We start from the raw sequence: 27,280 nt of genomic DNA on the forward strand, positions 1-27,280 counted from the left end.
TCACGGTGCCGCGGCGCGCCCCCATGCCCTGCCTGCATCAGCACCACCACCATCACTCAGTTGATCGTGTGAACGCGCACAATGAAAACCTGCAATCATTTATTGTACATAAATATACAGCGGGTTGAAAGATAGTAGCTAGAGAATTCTTAATTTACTTTTGCTAATTGCTACTATATGTTTTTGGACGCTGGTTATTTAGCAGATTCAGATTATTGATACAAAATGCATTTTCATGCATGCTATTATAATCGATAACACAGCAGTACAGTAGCATGACAGAAGTAGCCTCAGTTTTGCAAGTTTCTACCTTAAAGTGATGCTTAAATACCCTTATTATATATTAATAATGGAATACATATAACTCTGCAATGAAAACATTTACATAATGAGTAGGCCTACTTGAGATAAGATGACTTTTATAGGTGAAATTAAGATATCGTTGGCTTCTACAGTTTTATAACAACTATTCTTTAGTGACTTGCACAAAACAAGAAACAGGAGGTCCTCCTTTAATATTTAAGGTGAGATGTGAGCCAATTCAGACATGGAAAGTGATGTCAACTATTGTAAACTGTTAGCTAAATGCAGCTTCGTTGTGTTTAGCACGCTAGCACACATTGCTAACATGCTATAAAAAGTGTCCCGTCATGTTGCATTTTTAGGTTTAAAGTTCATTCCTAATATTAAAAACAGTCTTACCACACTATCCATTTAGCAAGAGCTGTTCTCGAGCATCACATCATCTGATTTTCACCAACATGCTGAATTAATTGAATTATTTTTTAAAGGCACTTTTCAAGTCAGGTCCTACCTGAAAGTTCAGGTGCTTTGAAAAAAAAGGAACATTTGAACATCTGTATTTTTATCATAGATGCAAATTTGGGATACTTCTTGTTTGACAAAAACTAAATTAAAATGTGGATATTCTATCTAGTATACTGTTCAATAAATAATGTCAACTATAGGGTGTTTTTATGTCGAATTTCTAGTCAATATTATTCCGAGGTGTTCCTATTTGCCCACAAGAGGGCAGTGTGCAACAAGACTTAAAAAATGGCTCTTAAACTCCAAACTATTTGATTAATCATATTTTAACTAAATTAATTCGTTTTGGGTTTTTTTATACTTAGAATACAAAAAACCTGTATAATAAATATCAGGAGACAAACAAATAAGCAATACACGGCAAATGATTCAAGTAAGAGTGTCCATGTTTTTAATATCTTAAACATCTGTGCAACATTATTCAAAATGTTACATCACGGCATGACCTGTAATGTTTCACAATATTTACAAAAAAAATGCTGCTTACATCAAACCATTAAAAAAAGTCCAAACAATCTCAAAATAATGGACAAACTATCCCTAGCCCACATTAATGCAATAAAAATAAACAAGAGCAATCAAGTGCACATCATACTTCACGCAGGTCTATTTTTTGTAAAGTATATATTAGTGAGAAAATATATACTGAATTACAAGTTGAAAAAATAAAATACTGACGATGAAAGAGGAAAATGAGATTCAAAGAGCAATAAACTAAAAATAAAAATCACACTCGCACACCAACACACAATCACAGGCGGGAGGAGAAACAAAATAGACTGCACATACCATCTCAAACACAAAAAATGCTTTGAACTCTTGACCAAAAATAACATGAAACTGATCAAACAGATTCATAACACATGGGTTGCCGGACTAGGCTCCGTCATGTCATTGCACAAAAAACAGGGAGGGAGGAGAGGCAGAATGAACTTTACCGAAAGAGCTCATGTGTTCTCGACACCAAACGTCACATTTTGAAATCAGCCGGAGGATTTCCTTGCCACAGATTCGAGAAAAAAACTCAACGAAGATGTTACAAAAGTGTGCACACTGAAGAAAAATAAGGAAGGAGATATTAACCGTACAATATTACGGAGAGGCTTTTTTTTTTATGTCTTTTATCTTGACATTACACTTCAAATTCAGTGCGTTTTCACTGCATTCTTCAGTGTTCACACGACAAAAACATCGATCGATTCTCATGAGAAAATACAGTACAACTTCAGTTCGAAGAACAAAATAAAAATGCCTATATTGTTTACTTTGCTGTAATACATAGTTTGACTTTGAGGCTAGTTTAGAACATAGAGTATGATATTAAACTTAAGTACATAAGTGGGATTCACTGCCACAAATGACACTCGTCGGGGCTATACAACTTGTGGATGTGTTTTAATAGTAGTGTTTTTATACTGGCTGAGAAAGAAAAGACATTCTTCACAAAGTAGTGTTCTATTTGGTTTTAGGGTTATCCTCAGAAACATTGCAATAAGTTCAAGTAATTCAATCCAATTTAAATGGGAGTAACAGTTGCGAGTACATGTAAAAGGTAAAGCTACAAATAAATGACTACTTGTTTGCTCTTAGGTTAGGACATCTGAAAGCGTGTGTAATTCAGAGTTAAAGAAAAGGTTTCAAACAATCATAGACGCAGAGTTTTTGAGCTGTTGCCATCCATTCGTATATTGCACTTGATCATTCTGGAGTGATTTCAGGTTGTAGTTGCTCGGTTTTGATCTGGAGGAGTGGCTGTGCATCACTTTCGATATTAAGACTGATTTTGCTTCGCAGCGTCAACACAAACACTGCCTTTTTAGATGTGCATATTATAAATAGTATGGTCTTGGAGGCAGACGTTGTTACGGTTTCCCTCCTTTAACTTATAACACAATTTGTAACAAAAACAAGTAGATCAGAACGCTTCACTGTGTTATCTGTCATCCCTATTCTTAAATAAAAAGGAACTTTGTAACGGACACATGATCTATTCACTGTTAAGAAAACATACATATACACATATAAGGCTTGAGTTCTCAACTCTTGGTAGTATTATTGCCATCTAGCATATTTGTAAAGCTTAAAATAAATATGGAGTACTGTACATAAATAATTTACATCATAAGCAAACAAAAAATAACACAAGGCCCCTAAATGCGAGAAATGCTTTCGCTGCTCTGGAGTTAGTGTTCCTGGTGATTTTACTTAAGCTATCGATGTGGCCCAAAGGACGACACTCGTGAAAAAAATAATCACTGTACAAACATGAGAACATAATCACAACCACCAAATGTCATAATTCATCAATGCAGGCGAGATTCTAGGTTGGAGTTGAAGGAGAAATCCACCCAAAGACACTTGTAGTCATGATTTCATGTTGCATTCAGGCTCCACTTGTCTTGTCTTAATACAGTTAAAATACTGTACAATATCAAGGTCATTATTAAGTGGGGTTTCAACTATTGTGTTCATTATGAAGTGACTTAACATGATTCATTATTGTTATTTATTTATTGTTAAATCTATAAAATGCCAAGAAACTGAGAAAAGAATATCCTGTCTTTTGTTCCCACAAATACATGGAATATATTTAATGAAAAGTTATATGACAGAATTATGGGAAATCTTGACATTTGAGAAGCCTAAACATTAATTTTAGGAGCATTCTTTCCCTTTTCTTCTATAAATAAAATAGACAGATAATTGTAAAAATAGTTGCAATTCAACCAACTAGCATCTTTGAAAATAATCAATGTTGGTTCACCCGAAATGTATATATTCTTTTAAATGCAAGGGCACCATAATTACACTTATTGAACAAGTGGCTGAGGGTGGATTCTCCCTTCAGACTTTCTTTTGTCTGTCAGTTTCGATGATTGGTAAACCAAATAAACACAGTCTAACCAGAAGTCTCTACATTTCAAGATTTTCCTGGTGGAGCAGATGGAGATTTACCAATATTTGTCCGGCTGCTCGTCATTTCCCATCATGCTTTAGGGGAACATTGAACACTTTCTGCTGGTAAAGTTCATTCTGTTTTGTGTCTTTTTTCTCCAATGCAAATGAACACTGAACTCATAATGGAGAACTCGTATACTCATGCCTGTTCCACTGCTGTTCCATTACAAAAAAACAGCACGTCTTACAGATCATCATATAAAAGCTTTCGACTGTATTCTTATTTATCCTATGCATGCGGCCGTACGCAACCGCATTTCTGAATAGAAACCAAGACATTGGTACACTTCTGCTTTGTTTTTGTACAATAAAAGATAAAATGTGCATTAGGTATGCTTGTACATGACATTGTACAATATTTACATACAATTCTTAATAGCATGACATTTCAGGATTATCTATATACATATTGAAAATGTATCAGAAATATTTGGACTGTCTATTTTTCTTAAATATGTAAGGTAATGCTTGTAGCTTTTTGTTTTTGTTTGTTTTACTATCTTATACTAGAAAAAAATAGTTAATTCAGTGAGCTGTAGACAAATTGCAACCAATGTTTTTCTCATTTTTCTTCTTTTTCTCTACAGTTCAAACTGTATTGGTGATTGGAGTTCCAGCACCTTCAGTCATTGAGTCAAGTCGATATCATGGATGTACCACTGACAGTCCATGTAGCACCTGTTAGAGCTCAGATCGCTTCAAGGCTGAACGGACAACGTCTCCGAAGGCTTGAGGACGTTGTTGGGGACACATTCAATGTTATCTGGATATCTTCCTCCTCTTAGGCTTGGGGAGTTTCACCTGACGATCCCTCGATGGGATCTGGAGGCAGATGGAAACAAACATTATAGGGACAGGAAAAGGAGAAGCAAGAGGATAAAGATTATTACATTTTCTCAAACTCACCGTGCCCGACATCTTATCCAGCTCACTCATGGCCTCGTGGATAGCAGCTTCCAAATGATTATTCAGTTTCCCCGGTCTGTGGAACATTAACATTTTACATGAATCACATTCAACTAAAGCAGCCAGACAGAGATGTTGTTGCTCTTGGTGGGACATTTAGTTGCTGCAGGGACAACAACATTTGGTTTTCAGGGCACAACCCATAACAAACAAATGAATAGTCTGATCTATTGCTTAACTGCAGCCATTATTCAATAATAGCTTAATGGCTGTAACTTGTCTGTAAAAAAGCATGAAGCTTATCTTTATGCATCTTCTTCAAGTAACACGTTTTAACAATTAACATCTAAACATGTGATCAAATGTATTCTGATAAACTAGTTAAAACTGATAAATACCCCCAGAGCCTCTAGCTATTTCAGCATCAAAATAATAATCACAGAGTAGACATTAGATCCCCTGTCTCAGCGCTGATTCTCTCTGGTGTTTAAAATTGTTATAACCTAAAGCTACCATATGGGGGAGCCGTTCACTTACTTCAGGCCTCTTTTGGTGGCTCGGTCGAGGGCCTCCAAGTCGTGGTGAGTTAGTGTTTTTAGTTTCTCTGGCTCTACCTGCATGGAGAAATGACAAAACCGTCAAACATGGATATATTGGAACAGAAGGCTGCCTAAACTGTTCAGCCTGAGATCCGCCTTCACTGCACATTAACTCTGAAAATTAAAGCTGGCTGATCAAATAATGCCAGGTGGTCACAAAGGGTCTCTCACCTTGGCCTGCTCCCGCAGCTGCATGGCAGCGCTGTGCACTTGTTCGTCCCCGGCCAGCTTGGCAGGCCAGGGTGGGAAGCCCTTCAGCTGGCCCCACACCAGCTCCCCCCATGTTGAAGGTCCTGGAGCGGTAGTGCAGCAGCTCTGAGGAGGGGGGAGTCCGGCTGCCGCAGGTCCTCCTCGCTGCTCAGGCTCTTTGTGTCCGAGGGGCTGGGCGCCATGCCGTTGAAGTGGCCGTTGTAGTGGCTGTAGTCTTTGGCTGTGGCCAGGGGCCCCTCCAGACTGGTGGACGAGCTGGGAGACTGGTCGTCCCCCGTCAGCTCCTGCCTCGGGGGGCCTAGGACGTCACCGTAACCCCGGCTGCTGAAGTGGGGGGTGGCGCCGTTGATGAGCACGCAGCGCTCCACCGTCTGCTCCAGGCGCTCCTTGTAATTGGCAAGTGTCCGGTTGCAGTTGTTGAAGCGGTAGCCGTCGTCCAGAAAGCCGTGGTCGTTGGACCCCTCATTGGGGCAGGGGGGAGCGGGGGCCAGGCTGACGGGGCGCTCCATACAGGGACTACTCCTCACTTGGGTGGAGCACTCCAGAAACTCCTCCCCTCCCCAGGCGTTGTTGCTATGAACGTCGAAGCCTCCCCCGTGCTCCCCGTCCCACTGCCCCCTGGGAGTCCCACGGCCAGGAGAATGGAAGTAGTCACTTGGCTCCGGGCCCTCTGGGGTGCTCTTCCCTGGATCCTTCTGACCACGACCGTGCCTCACCTGCCGCGGCCTGGCCTGCTGCGGGACCTCCTCCACGTCCTGTTGCCGGTGCAGGACACTGCTCACTGCTTGTGGGAGGTTGACCGGCTCCCCTATGGAGGCGGTGAAGGCACTCATGGCGCTGAGGGCGGGCACCGGGCTGGCCTGCGTGGTGCCGCTCACTGTGGTTGTTATGGTGACGTGCATGCCCTTGCTGGCGGCGTCAACCACAGCTCTGTAGATGGCGTCCACCGACTCGGGGCCTCCTCCGGGGCCCCTGTCGCCCCCAGCTGGACCTGAAGGAAGCCCCTCGCCCTGCGGCTGCTGCCCCTCCCTGAACTGAGGGTGCGACAACATCCCCTGCTGGACACAAGGGCGGGGTTAATTTCATCAATAAATGTATGACTTGCGTAAAAAAACGACAAGACGACTCAAACCTGTATAAACTGTAACGGTGACTACATCGACATTAAACTTAAATGTAGCAACAACAAAGAAACGTCCTAAACCAAAATCTTCATTGACAGATTTTCCATTGATGAAAAACATTTGACATTATAGATGACTCACTCTTACTACTTAAATGACAGTTACTACAGCAACAACATGGCTTGGGAGACAGAAACCAGACGCTGATAAATATAAAAAACTACAATGTCAACAGTTTTCATTGACACAGGTACTAAGACTAAATAAAAAAACATGATAACAAGCTAACAAGGTCACAGATTGAGGTTGTTTTGTATAACTACGTTAAATGTCACAGAGATCCAAATGTATCTCATCCTCCCACCTGGCAGTTCTGATAGAGGCAGGCCATGGAGCTGGCGTTGGCGTTGTTTGCGTCTGCGTAGGGGGGGTTGTCAGAGAAGTGCTGCTGCCCCTGGTAGGCCGGATGGGGGGGGGCCCCCTGCTGCATGCCCTGGTGGACCTGCTGCTGGTACATCTGCCCTCCGCCTGGGTTCACGTGTTGCTGCAGACTGCTCATGCCACAGCCAAGGGACGAGGGGTTTCCTGCAACACCGTGGACACAATATCAGTCAAAGGGGTCTTAAAATCATCCTGTCTCAAGAATTACTTAGCATACAAAATATATGGACATAACTGATCATTTTTGCTGTCCTCGCTATTGCCAGATGCATGCTTGTTCAATTAAGAATGTGAACTACATGTGTGTGGTTTTATTCTTTTCATGTTTATACATTTTTGCCAATTCCAATGTCTAAAGTATTAAATGTTAATGTCTCTTAAAAAGGGCGCCCTTGCATTGTTTATATTAAAATGATTACAGTAAATTGGTCTTAAAATGATACTAATATTATTCACTGCACTTCTTTCTGGGACATTACATGTATAATACTATAAAAACATTGTACATCCAGTGTTTCTCCCGGGACAATTATTTAACACATTGCACAATTCAAGCAGACTTTGGAAAATATGTTCTGCTTTATCTCTTCGACTTCCATTCAGGCTTTACACAAATAGAAAAAATAACATCTTGTTGTGTGGAAGCAGATCTCTTGTGTGGGCGGCTCGAATTAATTCAATACACTGGAAACCTGGCTAGTGATTCCCAAGTGAGACGGTTACATTAAAAGCAGAAAGTTGCACGTTAGCAATCTGTTGCACCCAAACTAACAGATGGACGTGCTGCCAGATGCGGAGCAGACCGATTAGTTAGAAGGACAGAAAACAAAAACACATCAAGGCCACAGATGTATCAATGAATGAAGAAAAAGCCCACCAGCAATGTTACGCAGACAAAGCCACGTACAAAATCTTCGAGGCCTAATGCTGTGTTTGGTGTGTGTGGGGCGACTGGAGCAGCTGGTGCGATGCTACTTAGCTGAAGGGCAGCTGTGTGTGTTCTCCTCCTTTCTTTCTTCCCCTCTCTCTCTCTAACACTGAGACCCCCTCCCCCGCTTTACTCCCCACATCCTCCGCTATTGCTATGATATAGTGACGGCTGTTGCCGGGGGAGGTTGCCATAGGAACCGAGTGATGATTGGTGGTGCTGTCCACTGCCGGGAAGCTTGTTGGAGGAGTCGGGTGGGTGGACGAGGGGGGTTACGAGGTGATTTTATTCTGCTGGGGGATGGGCGGGTGTGGTCAGCTGGGTGGCAGGAGGTCTAGTGGGGGGGGTTACAATGAACTTTGTAGTATTTGTTGATGGCAGGAGTGGATATGGGGGGGCTTCAAAGCTTGCTAGCTGTCCAGAAACAGATGGTTAGAGGCTAATGATAAAAGAGCTTCCATTGCTCTTAAGATCCCCAACATGTCGTCAAAATTAGCTTCAAGTATGAGAAAATCAACAGAGCTTCTCAGAGGCATAACATCTGCCATTTGGTGAGAGAATATTATTTTGTCCCAAGAGCCTGTGAGGGCTTATGTGCCTTTGCCACCAGGGACCCTCAATCTAGGAGAGACCCTTTTGATAAGATGAGCTGAGGCAATTCACTTTGCCCCCTCAGAGATTCTCCAAAACACTGATGGGTGGACCACTAGAGGCACTGCAGCCAACTGTTTCTTCTTTCTACTGTATATTGTAGAAATCTTCACTTACAACAAAACAGAAAACATTAGGCGTCACAACAATATAAGGATACCCTAACCAGGCCAATACATTCAACATCAGAGGTAGAATATAGGGTAGACATTTTTTTAAATGACTGTTGTAGAACTTTACAGAAAAGTTTGCCAAAAACAAGACATGTAGCTAATCAAGTTTATGATTAGGATGGACACAAATGACTCTCTAGAGACTCCTAATTGTTTATACTACCTGTTCTACGATTATGACCATGGGATGTACATGCATGAGTACGTCAATGCTGCAGAGGCACTAAAAGGTAATGGTGCTAAGGCACTACGAATGGTAGCAAAAGCAACAATAAATGAGTAGAGGGTGCAAACCAAACATTAGATTGATTATTTACATACAAAAAGTCATGTTGTTTTCAACCAAGACAATATATTGAGTTCAGCAGTGAGACTTCAAAATGAACCAGCCAATAAAATGAGCAGAAATAGCAGACATGTTTTAACAATGACCACAATACAATTATTTTAATAAACCAAATATGAACAATTGAGGAAAATAAGGAAGAACTGATGATTCAAATGTTGTAGTACAAGTAGTAATGTAGTTCGTTAATAAATTACTATGGCAACAAATGTGTTAATTTTCTTCATTATTAGTCGATTTCTTTGGACGAATGCTCCGGACCAGTGGTTACAATGGTGGGGCCGGTGATACTACAATTCCACTGGCCCTTCACCCCTGCCTTGGTGCCATCTCCATTAGAAATACATGTGGACACAGAAAATAGAAATACATAAACTCAGACTCCGGTCTTACAGAAAAGGAAAAACAGACTAAATCTAGGCCTTGCGATGCTTTCAAAAGAAACGCTCACATGAATGCAAGCAGACACACATATGCACACACACATATGCACACACACTGTAATCCTCAAGTAGTCATAGACAGACACACACAAACACAGGCCAAAACCCTCATCAAAAGCTTCACTCGGGTCTCTATTCATGGTCTATCGTTACTATAGCGACCGGCTAGCTCTTTAGAGTGCCCTATCTAGGCTGTTTCCCTTAAAGCATGATCCAGATCCCATTTCCATCTTCTTACACCATTGACTGATGCTCGCATAGAAATAAAACAAAAAGAAACACTGGCTGACTGACAATTAGCCGAGCCTCCAAAGATTAGGGGCCTGCTCATTAGCTCGGAGATAGTGCAGGAGCCCCACTGTCCGGGCTCCGGGCCTATCACACAAATCCTTTGATTTGAGTTCACTCATAACCATAGAAACCACATCTTCATCCAACCAGCCTATAACACCCTCCGGACAGCGAGAGGACAGTTTGGACTACAGCACCCTACTGTCACGAAATAGTGGGATAATTAAATTAACCATCAAGGAGAAAAGTTGGCAATTATTGAATGAATATCTTTTGATATTGGGCTGACATTTTAAGATATCCCCTTGGCCTATGAGGAAATGGAAATGCCCCTTAACAATATTTGCTGTCATTTTGTAAACCAAACTATTAAAAAAGAAAATAATCTGCATGTTAATTAACAATGTAAAGGACTTGCAGCCATATAATTCAGGCGGTCCTAATTTAAATAACTGGAACTATTTTAGGGATGAAATACAAATATCCAAAATGTGACCCGTGTACAAAATAGAGACAATACATAATATAATAATAAGCCTCTGCTGTGTTATTTGAGTAAGTTTAACTAATCTAAAATCGAAACATTTAGCAGTAACTGTACACATTGTGGGTTAACTACTGAATAGAGCACAGTGCATTATAAAATGTCTCACCTGTATCAGAGATGTTCTGCGTACAGCCTCCATCACCCCCTTCATGCGGCATCACCATGTTAGTCCGCCTCATACTGTGAAGGAGGTTCTGCTGCGAGGGGTGAGGGCCGGGATGGGACAGTGGGGGGGCGTTATTGTGTGGGCGTCCGAGCGGCATGCCGTCGTGCATCTGGACCATCATGTCAGGGAACTGGCCCGGACGAGGGGACCAGATGGCCCCCAGAGGGGTCCATGTTCTGACAGTGCTGCATTGCGTCTCCAGGACCCCGCAACCTCTGCTGAGCCAGGAGGTTCTGCTGAGGGCCAGCGGGGACCAGACCTGTGCTGTCGCTGTAGTGCAGCTGTGCAGATCCTTGAGGGCCCGGGCTAAGTTCTGGACGATGGTTGTGAGAGCTCTGGCAGCTCATGGACTGCAGCAGCTGGGCCATGGAGGTGTTTTGGGGAAGGTTTCCCAGTCTGCCCACTTTTCGCAGCTGATCAGTGGCACTGGGCCCCGCCATGTGGGGTGCAACCATGGCTCGTTTGTTAAGCATGTTGTAGACCATGTTGTTACTGGTGTCGTGGTTTACGGCAGTGTTGCCTGATGACTGCTTCCGTTTGCGCATGGGGTCCCTCTGCTGGGCCATGAGCTTGTCTCTAAGAGCCGCCCGACCACTCTGGCCCTCGGGAGATTTGAGCAGCATGGTGGAGTTTGGCGGGAGCATTGAGTTTAAAGTGCTGTGTTCCTCCATGCCTCGAGGGCCGCTCGTAGAGCCAGGGTGTCCGCCACCTCCTCCATTACCGTTACCACCAGGCCCCATACCGGCCCCCCCACCACCAGCTGCAGGGCTGCTGCCGGCAGCGCTGAGTTTGTTTTGATTTGCTAGCTGTGCTTTGGCTGCGGCTGACAGGAGGCTGCTGGCGGGGAAGGAAGCGGCGTTCTGTTGGTTGAGGATCTGGTTGAGGGGCATCCCCAGAAGTCCTGGATGGCCCTTCTGGGAAGCGCTAGGGGTCGCCATAGAAGAGGACGACGAGGAAGAAGAGGTGGGTGAGTACATGGGGTTGCTGTGCTGCTGGGGGCATATGGAGTTTCCCATGCCTGGCAGCATCTGGGAGTCTTTGTACTGGTGGTGTGCATCAGTTTTGTTGGTGGAGGGGCTGGAGGGCATGGCTGGCCTTGGAGATCCCATGGCAGACCTGGGGGAACGAGGAGGGGCCTTAATGTTGCCGCACGGGCCCTGGTGCCCCGAGGGCATTGCAAAGCTCCCGTGTTCAGATGAGGTGGAGGATGAGCGTGAGCGATGAGGGGAGGCCTCCATTCTCCCAAGGGCAGGTCCTGCCATGTGGACCGGGGAAGTGACCGGGGAGGGGGACATGGAGGAAGCCGGACCAACCTGTTGAGTCCTTTGAACGTGGCCGCCATGCCCCACAGGCCCCGGCTTCACTGTAGGTAAAGGTAAGTTGCTTGCCAAGGGAACAATGGCGGGAGGGGGTATGTTTACATTCATCATTTGTACCTGAGAGTGGATGTTAGGCTGGAAGTTGGAGGGGTGTGGGGCATTGATGGGGGGCTTGCTGACTTGCTTGCTGGGGATGGGGTCTAGGATGCCTAATGGGTCTTTTTCAAAGGTCAACTGCCTTTTCTGAAGGGCGCAGGATGGTGGTATGGATGGAGGAGGCTGTACGGGGTGCACAGGGGGCTGTGTTTTATGGTGAAATGCTGCACGGGGCATATCCATACCAGGGTGGAAGTTTCCCCGGGGCAGGTTCATGTTCATGACAGGGCTTTTGGCAGTGGCCGTGGGGGAGAGGGGCGTGCTAGTCCTCCCTGTCATGATGCAAGAGAGCTGGCCCGCAGGGGAGCCATGGAGCATTACACTGGGTGGGGAAAGAGGCGTCCTAGTGTTTCCATGGATGGAGGCAGAGCCAGGACTCCCGGCTCCTGGAAAGCCACAAGGATTGGTCCTCTGAAAACCATCAGGGCTGCCCAAAGAGTCTGCACACGGAGACTGTGAGCCATCTCCATACAGCTTAACACTGGAGGGAGGTGGGCTCAGCATGCTTCCATACCCAACCCGGTAAGGGGATTTGGGGCCTGGCTCCCCACTGCCCAGCCTCCGCGGCCGGGCGTACACGGAGTAGAGCTCTGGCTGCTGGGCTCCTCCCATCTCCTGGGGAAGATACAACCTCTGTTGCTGCTGCTGCTGCTGTCCAGCCGCCATCATCATCTTGAAAGGATTCTTGCAGTCTGGGCCGACAGCGTTGGGCAGGCCATCGTGGAGCTTAGTCCTTATTGCTCGTTGAGATGTGGAATGCGCAACGAGCACAGATGGTGTACCTTCAAGCCAAACAAAGTATAGTTCAGTTAAATCAATAAACAACACCTTGGATAAAATAATGTTTCGGACTAAAATGAATAGAAACAGCCGATTGACTCGTACCTCCTCCTGGGCTGGTGAGCCTCAGAGGGGGGTGCGTCCCCATGCTCTTGCGCAGCGTGGCCACAGCCAGAAGCTTCCTCTTGTGAATGCAGAGTTTGGTGACGTCTTCATCTGCTTTCACATCCTCCGCTGTCCTCTGCTTGACAGCCGCCCCTGGGTCAAAGTTGAACACCTGAGGATAAAGATAAGAGTTGATTTAAAGAGATATAGGTTCCAATCTACCAATGTATATTTGCTCATACTCTTATAATAATGAAATGCTGCATCTTTAATGAGATGCGATGAAACTTTTTTTATTTGAATTGTTTTATGAGATTTATTCTTATACTATAATAGTTGCATAAGGACAAAAAGACTAGAAGGAGAGGGGAAGGTTAAAAGTGAGGAATAGAGTGGTATAATTTATTCAACTGAATTCAAAAATCACAGTGAGCTTATTATAGTGGGTTTTGCAGCTAATCAGAGGAACTGTGGGGATGCTGTGGGTACAGTCAAATAGTTCTGTGGTTTAGTAAGATAACCACAAATGCACTGCAGCCATTACCAAAACAAATCCAACTAGGTGTACGTCGTGGACATGCATTTTCTTCACACTTGTCCCTCAGGGCTACGCCATCTTAACAGATGCAGTGAATAACTTGGAGATAAACACAAGGGACAAAAGTGACCCCGCCCACCTTGGAGTAATATCCCACATCTAAGGATAGTGGAGGTTTTCCTACACACTTAATATTGAAAGAAGACAATTCAGGGGCAAATGGACAAGGGGATATTTTAGGTTTTAGGGGAGAAATAATAGAACAAGGAAGTCAACATTTCCCCAGACAAGATGATCAGCCTGATAATGGCCTGATTTGACAGACACGATGTGTCGTGAATAGAGATGCTCCGATCGCCAATTTTGGGGCCGATCGCCGGAATCAGTATCGGCCGATACCGATCACTGATCAGATCGAGTGGGCGGGGCCTATGGGGATCTTCCATTTAAAGTGATGTTTAAAACTCAGTTAATGGGGCTCATTCACTCGCGCTTCCACAAACAACAATAAACATAATTATTACATTCAAATGAAGTTCATTATTCAAGTTTACATTAACTTTGGAGAATAACACGGGAGAAATGAGCGGAAGCCTCTCTCTTTTCCTCTCTCTCTCTCCTGACAGCTGGTCAGTATCTTCTCATGCAGCTCAGTGATGAGTGACCCGACAGTGAAGAATAAATATATTTATAACTAGTTTAGCTTGTTCCAGAGGTAGATGAAATAGCTAAGTGTGTTAGGTCTAACTCTTAATGTGTGTGTTGCTCCGCTCACCGTTCCGTCACAGCGGGTGGAGCTGCAGGATTTCTGCTTCACACACGTTGCATACCGCTATTTTATTGTCATTTTCGGACACCTTAAAATACTGTCAGACCGGTGAAGCCATGTTGGCGAGCTTGTTTTGCCGCGCACAGAGAAAAGTGTCATGTATTTTACGTCATGCGATCGACATTTTTAGAGAGCACCGATCGATCGGAAGAGAGTGAGTATCGGCCGATATCGATCGGCGGCCGATCGGAGCATCCCTAGTTGTGAACAAATGTAGCTTCAAGAAATACAGTGGCACCCCAAATCACACCTTAAAATGTGTACCTTGGTCCCTCACGGAGCAGTGTTGGATTTTGATACTCAAAGAACATTTGAAACAAAAACAAGAGCATCACTTTACCAATCGCCTGTCAGAAGTTGTTTCACCTTGGTTTGACTTGTAAACTTCATCCTCATTCCTCCCTCTCTCCCCTTCCTTCCAAGCTGCCATAGCAAATGTCAAACAAAGGAATGTGTCCTATCTTAGGGCTGTGCGATTATGGCAAAAATCATAATCACGATTATTTGGGTCAATAATTGATATCACGATTATTTTGACGATTATTCATTGACCATTTATTGAACTTTAAAACAAATAATATTTTACCAATAAACAAGATCAACAAATATGTTGGAGCGCACTTCCAAAACCATACTAAACATAGATTATTAATATGATAAATAAAAATAAATTAGACCAAAATAAATGAAATCAAATATGTTGCAGTGCACTGTCACAACCTACTGAAAACTCCTTAACATATAGCCAACATTTTGGTAAAACATATTCAACATATTCCACTCAGTTAAACGTTGAAGGCTGGCCAACCGTCATGGTCCAGAAGTAACAGGAAATAAATGTTGAACTACAATTTAAGACCAAATACAAATGTTTAGGCCACCATGGCAAATGCTGGTAGGGCTGCTCATGTCATCTCTTAAAGATGCTTTGCAAGAAACACCAGCCTGTTTACATGGTCTGGTTTCAGAGATGAGCGCAGGCAGGTGACGATATTGCCACCTGTACTGAAGACCCTCAGCCACGCCCCGACACATGGGGTGACGCCGGCCAATCACAAAGCTTTGATGCGTTCAAGTGCATTATTCTGGCACAGGAAGATTATGTTACAGGACATTAACGATAAAACAGAATATTGTTGTTCTATTTTTAGACACATCTCGCGATCGACTGGTTGGGCACCCCTGGGCTAGACCATAGGTCTGTTGTGGTAGCAAAGTAGTCAGCTGAAGCCACATCTCTCTCAACTTCCCCACGGCATTTGTCATATAGCGCAGGCAGCGCAGACCTGCTGAAATAATACCGAGACGGCATCGCGTAACGCTTGTCCAACGTGTTGACAAGTTGCTTAAAGCCCTGGTTGCTAACAGTGCTAACTGGGCACATATCTTTAGCGATGTGAAATGTAATGGCACCTGTAATATCTCTGTGTCTCTGCGAGCTCGTCGCGTAGGCCGTTGCTCTGTACAATGCGTCCAGAATCGATGACTGTGATGATGCGGTGGATGAAGTCGAGCGGGCATCTGCTTTTTGTTGTATTATTTATATTGCCCGGTCGTATTGCACTTTGTGGTTGTATTTCAGATGATTAAAGAGATTGGGTTTTGTTGCTTGGTAGATCGTTGATGTTAGCTTCTGGTGCTAGCGAGCTACGCTAACGGATATAAGGAGTTTTTTCAACAACAAAGTGGAGGAGAGTCCTCTCCTGTCAGACTGAGAGACTCAGTGAGCTAAAGGACTCTCAGTGGGTCTCAAACGTTTTGGTCACCATTAATGTAAACAATTATTTCCGAGGCACACGTTTATATGATCATTATAGTTATAAAAAATAAGAGAATACATGAAAAACAGCTATGAAATACTATATGACAGTAAAACAAGAATAAAGTTTAAAAGAGTGATTTTAAAATATCCATAAAAAAAAGTAAATCTGTTTACAGTTCTGTTTCAAATGGGTGTTGAGAGATGTATCCATAGATCTCTTCATTTTGCTCTCAAAGTGCACCAGATTGACTTTTAACTTCAATATTTAAAAATCTTCCCGGGGGAGCATGCCCCCGGACCCCCCTATGTGAGGTCCACACACCACCTATAAAAATAGCACTTTACCCCTGCTTGCCAACACAACCTGGTAACAAATCCTGCACTGTACTTTGTTTTGCTCCACGTCGGACTCCTGAAAGCCAAAGTACTTCCAAATAGTGGAAATAGTTTTACCCTTCTTTTTAACGAGTTGCTGCTCTTGTTCTGACATCCTTCGCTCGCGCTGAACACTCACACACACATGTCACTCTCCCACGTGGCCGAGTGGGCTTTTAGGGAGGGGTGAAGCGCACCCAGCTAAATAATCGTATTTTGTCAATTATGCTGTTTTCATAATTGTCGCAAGCCATAATCGTAATCGCGATTAAAATACGATTAATTGCACAGCCCTATACTATCTTGAGGCAAAGACAGGCCCAGAGATGATCATTTGTTTTTTAAACATGCAGTATAAAGAGGCATTTAGCTAACGCTCATTCTCAATGAATTACAGTAGTAAATCTTTAATAAAGTGGAAAAGTTCCTGATCATCTTTAATAACAGCTGCTTCAGACTGCAGGCAACTTTGACAAGCAATTACCAAAAGCAACAAAACAGTTATATTGGGTTTAGGACTTGCAAATGTCACGAAAACATCACACACTACACCTAATTGTACTTTAATATAATTGATGTTGTATATTCTAAGTATGTTGATTTTATATATTTTTCTTTTAACCTGTACACAAGTTACTTTGAGTTCCTCGAATAGCGCTTTATAAATCAATTATATTATAATTAGTGGTCATCAAGTGGTTGAGATTAAAAAAGTACATTTAGATTACGGCACTAGCTACACGGAGAGGGTAACGAAAACGAACCGAATTCGATATCAAAAAAGTCTTCCGTCCACACGCAATCGGCACCAGAAACATGTCAATACACCAAAAGCAGCGAAGAAGACTTCACGAGCATTCATGGTTACCATGGTTACCCTTCTGTTTATTCTCCGTGGTGGATTTAGCAGCAGAGGTGGGGAGAGGCAGGAGCCAGGGCTCTGGCTCTTTTTCTCCCTTCCCGAGGCAAGCGTGTGTTCCTGCTGTAAATCTCCCCGGTAGTCAACCAGCAGATGAAAAACACCCACCTCTCCGCCTCTTCCAAGGGACGAGGGAACCGTGCGGCAGTTTCCGCTAGAATTGTTTTACGAATTTTTTTACATGTCCATTAAAGTTTAAATCTTCCGGTCAAAAGGTCTTCTTTGTTATTTATTGAGCTTTAAAACAAATGAATAACGACTCTATATAATAATATAAGAATAATACACAGAGTCTCTCTTTTCCTCCCCCTCTCCTGACAGCCCGTCAGTATTTTCGTTATCAGGAAATGATCGTATAGGGCGTAATCACGGAGCTGTTTGGCCCCCCAGAGCGTTGCGTCCTCAGATCTACCCACCTTGGGACCCGTTATCGTTTCCACGTTTCCCTGTCGGCCTCGTGTGGCCGAACCGTCTATATCAGTGGTTCTCAAATGAGGGTACGCGGACCCCTAGGGGTACGTTGGAGTACTGCAGGGGGTACGTGAGATTTATTTTATGTTAATGAAAAAAAACGTAATTAATGCATTTAAACAAACTACTAATAGTACATTAACTACTTTCTTCAAAAGTTTACAGTAATTCTGGATAATAAAATGGGAACAATAAACGGGGCGCTCTCTTTTCCTCTCCCTTTCCTGACAGCTCATCAGGCTCCTGCAGCTCGCTGAACCTGTAATAAGTGACCCGACAGTAAAGAATAAATATATGTATAACTAGTTTAGCTAGTTCCAGAGTAGATAAACTAGCTAAGTGTGTTAGGTCTAACTCTTAGTGTATTTTGCTCCACTCAACGGTCCGTCACAGCGGACGGAGCTGTGATCATGCAGAGCTGCCTGTTCTCCGTCAGCAGCAGCTGATCTGATCTCTGATCCCTCTCTCGCGTCCGGTTAGACTTAATTCGCGTTGATGTCCAAATCTATCAGATCTAGCTAGTTCTAGTTAATGATATGACTGCCTGCTTATCAATGGACCTAAACAATAAGCGTTGCTTGGCAACGGCGTGTGGCCGCAAAGTATAGCATATGTTTATATGAGGGGTCAAAATCCCATGCTCATAAAATGCTCATATCTTTTTCCCTTCATTCCCCACGCCCCAAAATAAATAAATATACTAATTTTAGGAAAAGTAAGGAAGTTTGAGCAGTGTGGGTTTTATATGAACAGAGTTACACATATTTCAAAACGCGAAGTGTAATAACTGCAGTTTGCCTCCCTGTCAGAATGACAAAGTTCCTCGGTGAAGCACAAGCCCATGTTTCTCACTAAATTGTAAGTACAACTTATTAAAAAGATCAGTTCAATGCAACTAATGTCGTCTTAGTGTTATTGATGTTAAAATTGGTTTGCCATGAATTTAGTGATGGATTGTAAACATTTGAAATAAAGCATTTAAGTGTTTCTCAGTTACAAGGTTGTTGTTTTAATAAATCAGACACTGATGGTGCAGCGCTGTAACTCTTTATATAGGCATTTTTTCCCTAACAATTTTTTTTGTGCTGATCAGGGGGTACTTTTTTTTTTCAAAGGGGGTACATGATTGAAAAAAGTTTGAGAACCACTGGTCTATATGATAGAGAACTGTAGCGGATACGACCCGTATCGTCTCTGTATGGCTGGAGCCTACATCTTTCCTTTTAGTTGCAATGAAGTGAGTTATCAAAATGATGGCCATTTCTAGTAAAGAGACGGCACCTGCTAGTGCAAGTTTGATTGACAGTTTTTAATCCGCAAGGGGCCTTTGTCCAGCTGTAACTTTTGGGCAACAGCGTTTTAATTTGATTTGCCGATTGGGATTTCTTAATCTCTTCTAAGGAAATCTTCTGCAGCTGTGTTTTAAATGAATCAGGATAAACATTACCTTGTGGAGGATGAGTGGACACTCCAGGCCGCACTTGCAGGTCCCATCTGTCAGCAGGTAGCTTTTCACCTGCTCCAAGCTGGACAGCAGCGAGCCACTGGGACTGCACACAGAAAAACACAAAGTCAGGCTGAGGACACACGTCAGGTGCAAACGCTCCAGAGAAAAAAGACTAAGGGGTGTCAATATTGGAATCCTGGGGTCACAATTAAATTCATTATCAATTCTGTGCATACGGGTTGCTGTGCACTTACAAAGGCAGCGTGTCAAATACTCTTACTCTAATATTAAATCTAGCAATAAAGAGAATCTCAAGGTGAAAGCAGTAGTTGGCAAAAGCTTGTAAATGTCTTCCTTTTATATTATGTCTTATTAAAAATGTAAACATTTATATTTACTGGTATTTATAGAAAAATAAACCTATTATTCAGCTTAATATTTAATATTCTGTCACATACTTATGTATATATAATACCTTGCTTTATATCTTGTTAATTTGTAAATGTATATTTTCTACTTTCTTGTTTATTTCTTGTCTTTTAATTTGTATTGTACAATGCCATGTCTTTTTATGCTGCTGCAACACAAACATTTCCAAAATTGGGATCAATAAAGTACTATCTTATCTTATCTCTTATGCTATTGTGGTGTTTCTTTTTGTACTCCCAAAAGAAGACTATAACACCGGGATTATTAAAAGACTTTAAGTAAATATAAGAAATGTGATCAGGAGGTCAGTGAAGCAGTTTTAACCCTGGAGAAACGAGGGGGCTCAGTGCCCAAATATGTTGGATAGAATCTGAAGTACACACCCAGTGAAATATTTGAAACTTGCCACGAATGAAAAGCAGTGTTTATGTATCAAACACACACATTGAAACAAACAAACATATCTACTGAGGGGATCTGGAGTTGCACATCCCTCAAGCAAATGTAAAAAAACATGGGCAAATACAAGTGTGCAGTGACAGTATCAGGCCACGGTCACAGAAGTAGACAGGATTCTTTCCAACCCCCAAAATAAACCTGACACCAGCCAACTGCTTTAGTTCATTGTGGCTGGTAAATGCACGTGCTGGGGTTCATATGCCGGGAAGGACACCAACTTCCAGTCTTCATAACACAATCACACTAGTAAGGGATCCAACCAGAGTCCCTGTAGCACAAGATGAGTAGATTTGGTGTACAAATGTCTTGAAATGTCCCCGTCTAAGAACATGTAGGCTCCAGTTTTTAAGGGATCGCCTATTGCAGTATTATCGGCAACAATATGTTCAAGAGCATTTGCCAAAAACAACACTGCTGCTTCAGGAGAGTCATTTGGGGGAAAAGAAACACAGAAAGAAACACCATCAAAAGACATGTTGCTGTTCACCTCCTACAGAGAAAATCAATTAGAGAGCCAAACGTGTGCAAACAAACCTGCTGGGCCATCTTTGATTTTGAGGGGCCGACAACAAATCCTGATGATGATATATTGCTATATCAACTACAGGATTTCTAAAATGGAATCACCTTCTTTTGTCCACATACAGTGGGGCAAAAAAGTATTTAGTCAGCCACCAATTGTGCAAGTTCTCCCACTTAAAAAGATGAGAGGCCTGTAATTTTCATCCTAGGTATACCTCAACTATGAGAGACAGAATGGGGGGAAAGAATCCAGGAAATCACATAGTAAAGTATTTGGTCGATAACAAAAGTTCATCTCAATACTTTGTTATATACCCTTTGTTGGCAATGACAGAGGTCAAACGTTTTCTGTAAGTCTTCACAAGGTTTTCACACACTGTTGCTGGTATGTTGGCCCATTCCTCCATGCAGATCTCCTCTAGAGCAGTGATGTTTTGGGGCTGTCGCTGGGCAACACGGACTTTCAACTCCCTCCAAATATTTTCTATGGGGTTGAGATCTGGAGACTGGCTAGGCCACTCCAGGACCTTGAAATGCATCTTACGAAGCCACTCCTTCGTTGCCCGGGCGGTGTGTTTGGGATCATTGTCATGCTGAAAGACCCAGCCACGTTTCATCTTCAATGCCCTTGCTGATGGAAGGAGGTTGTCACTCAAACTCTCACGATACATGGCCCCATTCATTCTTTCCTTTACACGGATCAGTCGTCCTGGTCCCTTTGCAGAAAAACAGCCCCAAAGCATGATGTTTCCACCCCCATGTTTCACAGTAGGTGTTCTTTGGATGCAACTCAGCATTCTTTCTCCTCCAAACACGTCTAGTTGAGTTTTTACCAAAAAGTTCTATTTTGGTTTCATCTGACCATATGACATTCTCCCAATCCTCTTCTGGATCATCTAAATGCTCTCTAGCAAACTTCAGACGGGCCTGGACATGTACTGGCTTAAGCAGGGGGACACGTCTGGCACTACAGGATTTGAGTCCCTGGCGGCGTAGTGTGTTACTGATGGTAGCCTTTGTTACTTTGGTCCCAGCTCTCTGCAGGTCATTGACTCGGTCCCCCCGTGTGGTTCTGGAATTTTTGCTCACCGTTCTTGTGATCATTTTGACCCCACGGGGTGAGATCTTGCGTGGAGCCCCAGATCGAGGGAGATTATCAGTGGTCTTGTATGTCTTCCATTTTCTAATAATTGCTCCCACAGTTGATTTCTTCACACCAAGCTGCTTACCTATTGCTATGCAGTCTTCCCAGCCTGGTGCAGGTCTACCATTTTGTTTCTGGTGTCCTTTGACAGCTCTTTGGTCTTGGCCATAGTGGAGTTTGGAGTGTGACTGTTTGAGGTTGTGGACAGGTGTCTTTTATACTGATAACGAGTTCAAACAGGTGCCATTAATACAGTTAACAAGTGGAGGCTCTTAAAGAAGAAGTTACAGGTCTGTGAGAGCCAGAAATCTTGTTTGTTTGTAGGTGACCAAATACTTATTTTACCAATTCATTCATTAAAAATCCTACAATGTGATTTCCTGGATTCTTTCCCCCCATTCTGTCTCTCATAGTTGAAGTGTACCTAGGATGACAATTACAGGCCTCATCTTTTTAAGTGGGAGAACTTGCACAATTGGTGGCTGACTAAATACTTTTTTGCCCCACTGTAAGTCACGAGAGATGAAAGAATAAAATGACTGCAATTGAAATCATTGTTAATATTGTTTAACTATGGTTTCTGCTTCCCAGATAAGAGGATGTGCTTCTTGTAGCCTTTTTTTTTTTTTTTGAGGGAATATCTTTACATTTGAAGATGTCAAAATGATGCAAAGCCATTCAAGTTTAATCAAACTCACATCTTCTTTTTTTATTAAATTAGCCGAGCACTTTTGCAGGGTATATGCAGGAATCCTGAAGTCACATGTAAGACCCTTTCCATACATTTTAACACCTCATCGCCACTTGGAGTTCTAACCGGTTACCTTGGCGACACACTTTACCTCACATTGACTATATACAGTATTGAGTGTCCTTCCTCCTTATCTTCCAACCATTTGGACGCAGACTTGCATTTCCCCATAACGATGTTGTTTAACAACCGGCGTAAACGGACCTTGGCGCTATCAAGCAGTGAGCGCGCGATGTCCTGTTCAGATGACGTCAAACCCAACGGGATGCCATTAATAAACTACACAGAATCACACCACACACCTACGCAATTATTACATTCAGGCAGACTGTGGAATACAACCTCTTTGGACCATTTATATACTTATTGAAAACAAGCTACAAAATGGAATACCTTGGAAAATGCCCTTTAATACTTTTTAAGACCCCGCGGACACCCTGTTTTGGCACGACTTCTTTTATTACAAATCTGTCAAAAAAGTGTGACAATATTGTCAAATAGTTTGGGTCAAGAGCCTGACAGCTTTAGTAAGTATCCCCAACTGGTCAAAATATTAAGCAAGTATGTATACTCCATATTAATTTAATTAATTGTGAAAAGATACATTTATAATGGAACTGAAAACAGTGAGGAGTTGCTTGCTCTTCCTCTTACCTTATGTATATGACCCCTCCGCCGCGCTCCGCCTTGCGCTGCCAGCCAATGGGGACCTGCATAGGGGCGGCATGCCTCTCATCTCCCGCCTCACAGTCCTTTCCGCCATTCATTGCTCCACTGGTTTTACACTCGACACCTCAGAGGTATATATATCAGACATCCACCAGCGTCCTCGCCACGCACGTCATGTCCGTCTTCCAAAGCCGTGATGGAGGAGGGGGTGGGAGGGTGGAGGAGGAGACGGGTAGAGCTGCAGGATTACGCTTCAACGTAGGACTCTGGGTGGGTGGTGGGGTAGGGTGAGGCGAGCTCAAAGCAGACCCTACCCTTTCAGCTGCCTCATGGCTAGAAGACTTCAAGGCTTTTATTGTCATGTGTGCATAGCTACAGTGTAGTTATGACTATGAAAATCTTAGGTCACAGGCTCCTCCAACAGTGCAACACAGTGCTGAATATTGCACGGACCTCCATTACTGCATCTTGTCACTCAGAGCCATGTGACTCAGGAAGATTGCTGGCTGCAGAAGCAGGGATCAGGAGTCTCTGTACTTTCACAGGATCGTTGTGTACTATTAATGTTCTACCATTTGTCTTTTGCCTACCAGGATACAGTCCCTCAGTCGGACAAGTACAATGTGTTCAACATATTGGATCCTAAACGCAGTTGGGTAGTGGTATTCCCATGGTTCCTGTGAGGACAGAACAGAAAGAGAATACACATTAATTAATGGTCGATGGGATTCATTTGCTTTGCATGAGTAAAAGTCCATAATTTAATCTGCTCTGGGAATAGAGTAAAGCTCCTTAAAAACCTTCTGTTCCCAGAGTGCAATATTATCCAATATGTTACAAGATCAGGACCAGGTTTTATACAGCCAAAAATGATCAAAATGCTGCTTTTGCAGATAAGCTCAGTATACTGCATAGTACATTAAAATGCTTCCACTATTGTAGTACAAATATTACAGGTTTAACAAAACATCTTGTGAATAAACACAAGACTTTTGCCATAATTATGACACTGGATAGACAACAACAACAACATTGACTCAGCATTATTGACATTTTCTTAAACTCATAAATCAGTCAAAAATAAATCGCAATACGTAATGCTTTGAGAAGTGTGCAGTCCTTACTATGACATTTTAAATCGACAACGAAAAAGCTATTATTTTTCCTCTCCCCTCTCTCAGACAGAGCATTTCAAACAGTGGTAGAAGACTGTTTGCTGGGAAATGGGGCTGAACTCAGTATGTGAGCGATGGCGCTCCATGCAAAGCCTCCTCTCTGCCGTCGGTGCTGCTGACTCATAACTGCCCTGTGAGCTGCTGAGACCGAACCCAGTGACACGACCACAGAGGAAGAGAGAGAGAGGTAAGCAGGGCGCAGTTAAACGTATGCCGTTTTATCTTGGAAATACGCAGCAGCAACACCTCATCATCTCAGGAGAAGTGCGTAGTGTCCTATCAGAGACATTAACATCGTTTGAATCTCATTTCCTAGATATTCTTGTTGCAAAGGTAAAAAAACGTCATTCACATTACGGTGTTCACATTGACGGGAAATTATTTTTCCAACAAGTGCTTAGTTGCTCTTTGAGGATGTCTCTTGCTGTGACATTTGTTTCACCAAAGACATTTTGATTCATTACAAAAGGTGCCAAAGCAAATGTTTTCATCTTTAACGTTTGGCACAGAAACACAATCTAAATCAGCCCCCTAACTAATGCAAAAGCACAAACTGAAATCACGGCTTCCATTATTCTACTGCCCATCTCTCAAGCATTACCATGTCCAAATAACATATGGTACCTGCAAATCTGTAACCTTTTACTCCTTTTAAAGATGATGTTTTCACAGCACAAAGAAAGGGGCAGACAGGCGAGAAGAGCAGAGGTGGTCAAACTGGGGACATTGTGGGAACATTAAAAGCCAGAAATGCAGTGAGAATTCAATTATTACTGCACTAGAAACATCTAACGGTGGATTTTCCTCAAAATGTTCTGTTAAGTGACTGGCTGGCTTTGCAGCAATGAAGTTGGACCAGCTAACACTATTTCAATGACAGCTTCTGGAGCTTGATCACGTACGATAGATCTGTCTAGCGTTGCACTCTGACGCTTAACTATAAATCACCAAACATTCTTCTTTAAATGAAATCAATGTTTTCTCTTTAAGCTTTACATCAATACAATTGGACTCGGCAATATGCAAACTACATTGGTTATCAGTGAACTGGTGAATCTTTAGCATGTGGACAGCAGGATGAAGTTGAATGAACTGATGACCCACGATGATGTATGGTATTTGGCAGAAAGTATGGAATAGGAGTTAATGCAGAAGAAGAAATAAATATAGCCAATGGAGACTTACAGCAATGCAGTCTCAGAAAGAAGAAAATGTTTAGATACAAATCCTATCAAAATGACAAGTGGAACCGCAGCCAAAGGTTCTTGAGTAACTGGATTTGCAGTCCATTAAGCACGGCAACTTAAGTAAATGAAAATGTCCTCTCTCAATGTCCACATTTGTAAGAATATGATCAGACAAAGTAGCTTTTGTGCATCTCATTACGTGGTCAAAAGGAAGTTTTCATTACAGTGGCTTTTATCGTGATATTTGTTATTTTACAGTCAAATCAATGCTTCCTCTTTACTATACTGATCAAAGAGGGCTTTAGTCCTGGAATTAAAGAATGACTTGTATCATTCTCACCATAACACAAACATATCTGCTCAACTGTACACAAAAACGTGCGAGACAGAGCAACACAAGATCTCTAAGGCCATGACTAAAGTGTTCCAGCATTTGGAATGTAGTAACACACTTCTCTGTTCCAAACATAAACATTAAATATGATATGACTCCTAAATAAAGCTAGTAAGAAATGATAACAGTGAGAGGATAGCCTTTTAAGGAACACAAGCTCAGTCTAGTACAACCTTAAGACATATCAATATGTTGACACTGAATGTGCCTCACAGCAGTCCTGACTTCATGTGATTTAAGGTTTGTCACACACTAATCACCATGCATGTTATATGCAGATAAAGCGTATGTTTATATACAGCAATAATAAGAATTGATCTCAGACCATTTATGATTCCATTTGTGTTACCACGCAGGTACATTAAGAGGTTTGCAGTGCTATATGTCACCTTGAACACATGTTTATGACGTTTAACTTGTAATATGCTCAATGTAAGGTTTACTAGGCAGTCTGGGGCACGTTTATGGTGACATATGTCCCTGCCCACAAATCCTAGGGCATTTTGGTGCATAATATCTGCCCCCTCGTGATCTAAACGCACAGTGCCATGAGAACAGAGTAATATGTTGTCAGATATAGCAAGATTGGGGAATAGGTAGCAGTGGAAGTAACCTGCACAAAGCATGTACTGTGTGTGGAGTATAATCCTGGACTTGATAAATAGGAATGGACAAACTGTGCAACACCAAAATAGATCAGCAGTATATTCTGCCCTCTGATCTCCTCTCACTGAACCAAAGACAGCTACCACTGCTCTTTCAGACAAGATTAAATCCATTAATTCTCAACCCAGCATTTAAATCTTGCTGTAAGCCCATGGAGTTGGCTCATGCTAGCTGTAGGGGTAAATTAGCCATATTGTCCTGCAGCATCATTCAAAAGTGACAGCTTAACAAGTTAGCTAACCTTACATGACAAGAGCTTATCCCTAAAACTGGAGAACATGACAACCGCTTGTGTTCACTACCAAAGCAACCCTAGGTACCTACACGTTAGCTAATAGCCAATTAGCTTGGTGAACATTAGCCAGATTGCCTATCAACTGTGCCAAGTGTTGTTTTATTAAGGCTTTAACGACAACCGTTTGGCGTTTGATGTTGTCTACTCTATCACAAAGCTATATATATACCTGTAAAACCATCGTCAGTGGGCCTCCGTGTTGAAAAGTGACCGTGTCAACAAGCGAAATCAGTCTTGTCTGACTGTGCTTTTTGATGCATTGGAAACAGCATCTGAA

At 42.7% G+C, this 27,280-nt stretch overlaps 1 protein-coding gene across 1 annotated transcript; it reads right to left on the reverse strand.

The window, feature by feature from the left end:
• Positions 1–1,196: 1,196 nt before the first annotated feature.
• On the reverse strand, positions 1,197–27,280 carry LOC117539322 (methyl-CpG-binding domain protein 5-like). The gene is given in 13 exon segments (XM_034205457.1): positions 1,197–4,608; positions 4,693–4,768; positions 5,230–5,306; positions 5,463–5,570; positions 5,572–5,616; positions 5,618–6,559; positions 6,990–7,210; positions 10,552–10,759; positions 10,761–12,868; positions 12,972–13,143; positions 19,313–19,415; positions 23,272–23,963; positions 27,173–27,280. Coding segments are annotated over 12 exon segments (4,236 nt in total). The 5' UTR covers positions 23,385–23,963; positions 27,173–27,280; the 3' UTR covers positions 1,197–4,545.

This window comes from Gymnodraco acuticeps, unplaced genomic scaffold, assembly GCF_902827175.1.
Source record: "Gymnodraco acuticeps unplaced genomic scaffold, fGymAcu1.1, whole genome shotgun sequence".
NCBI lineage: Eukaryota > Metazoa > Chordata > Actinopteri > Perciformes > Bathydraconidae > Gymnodraco > Gymnodraco acuticeps.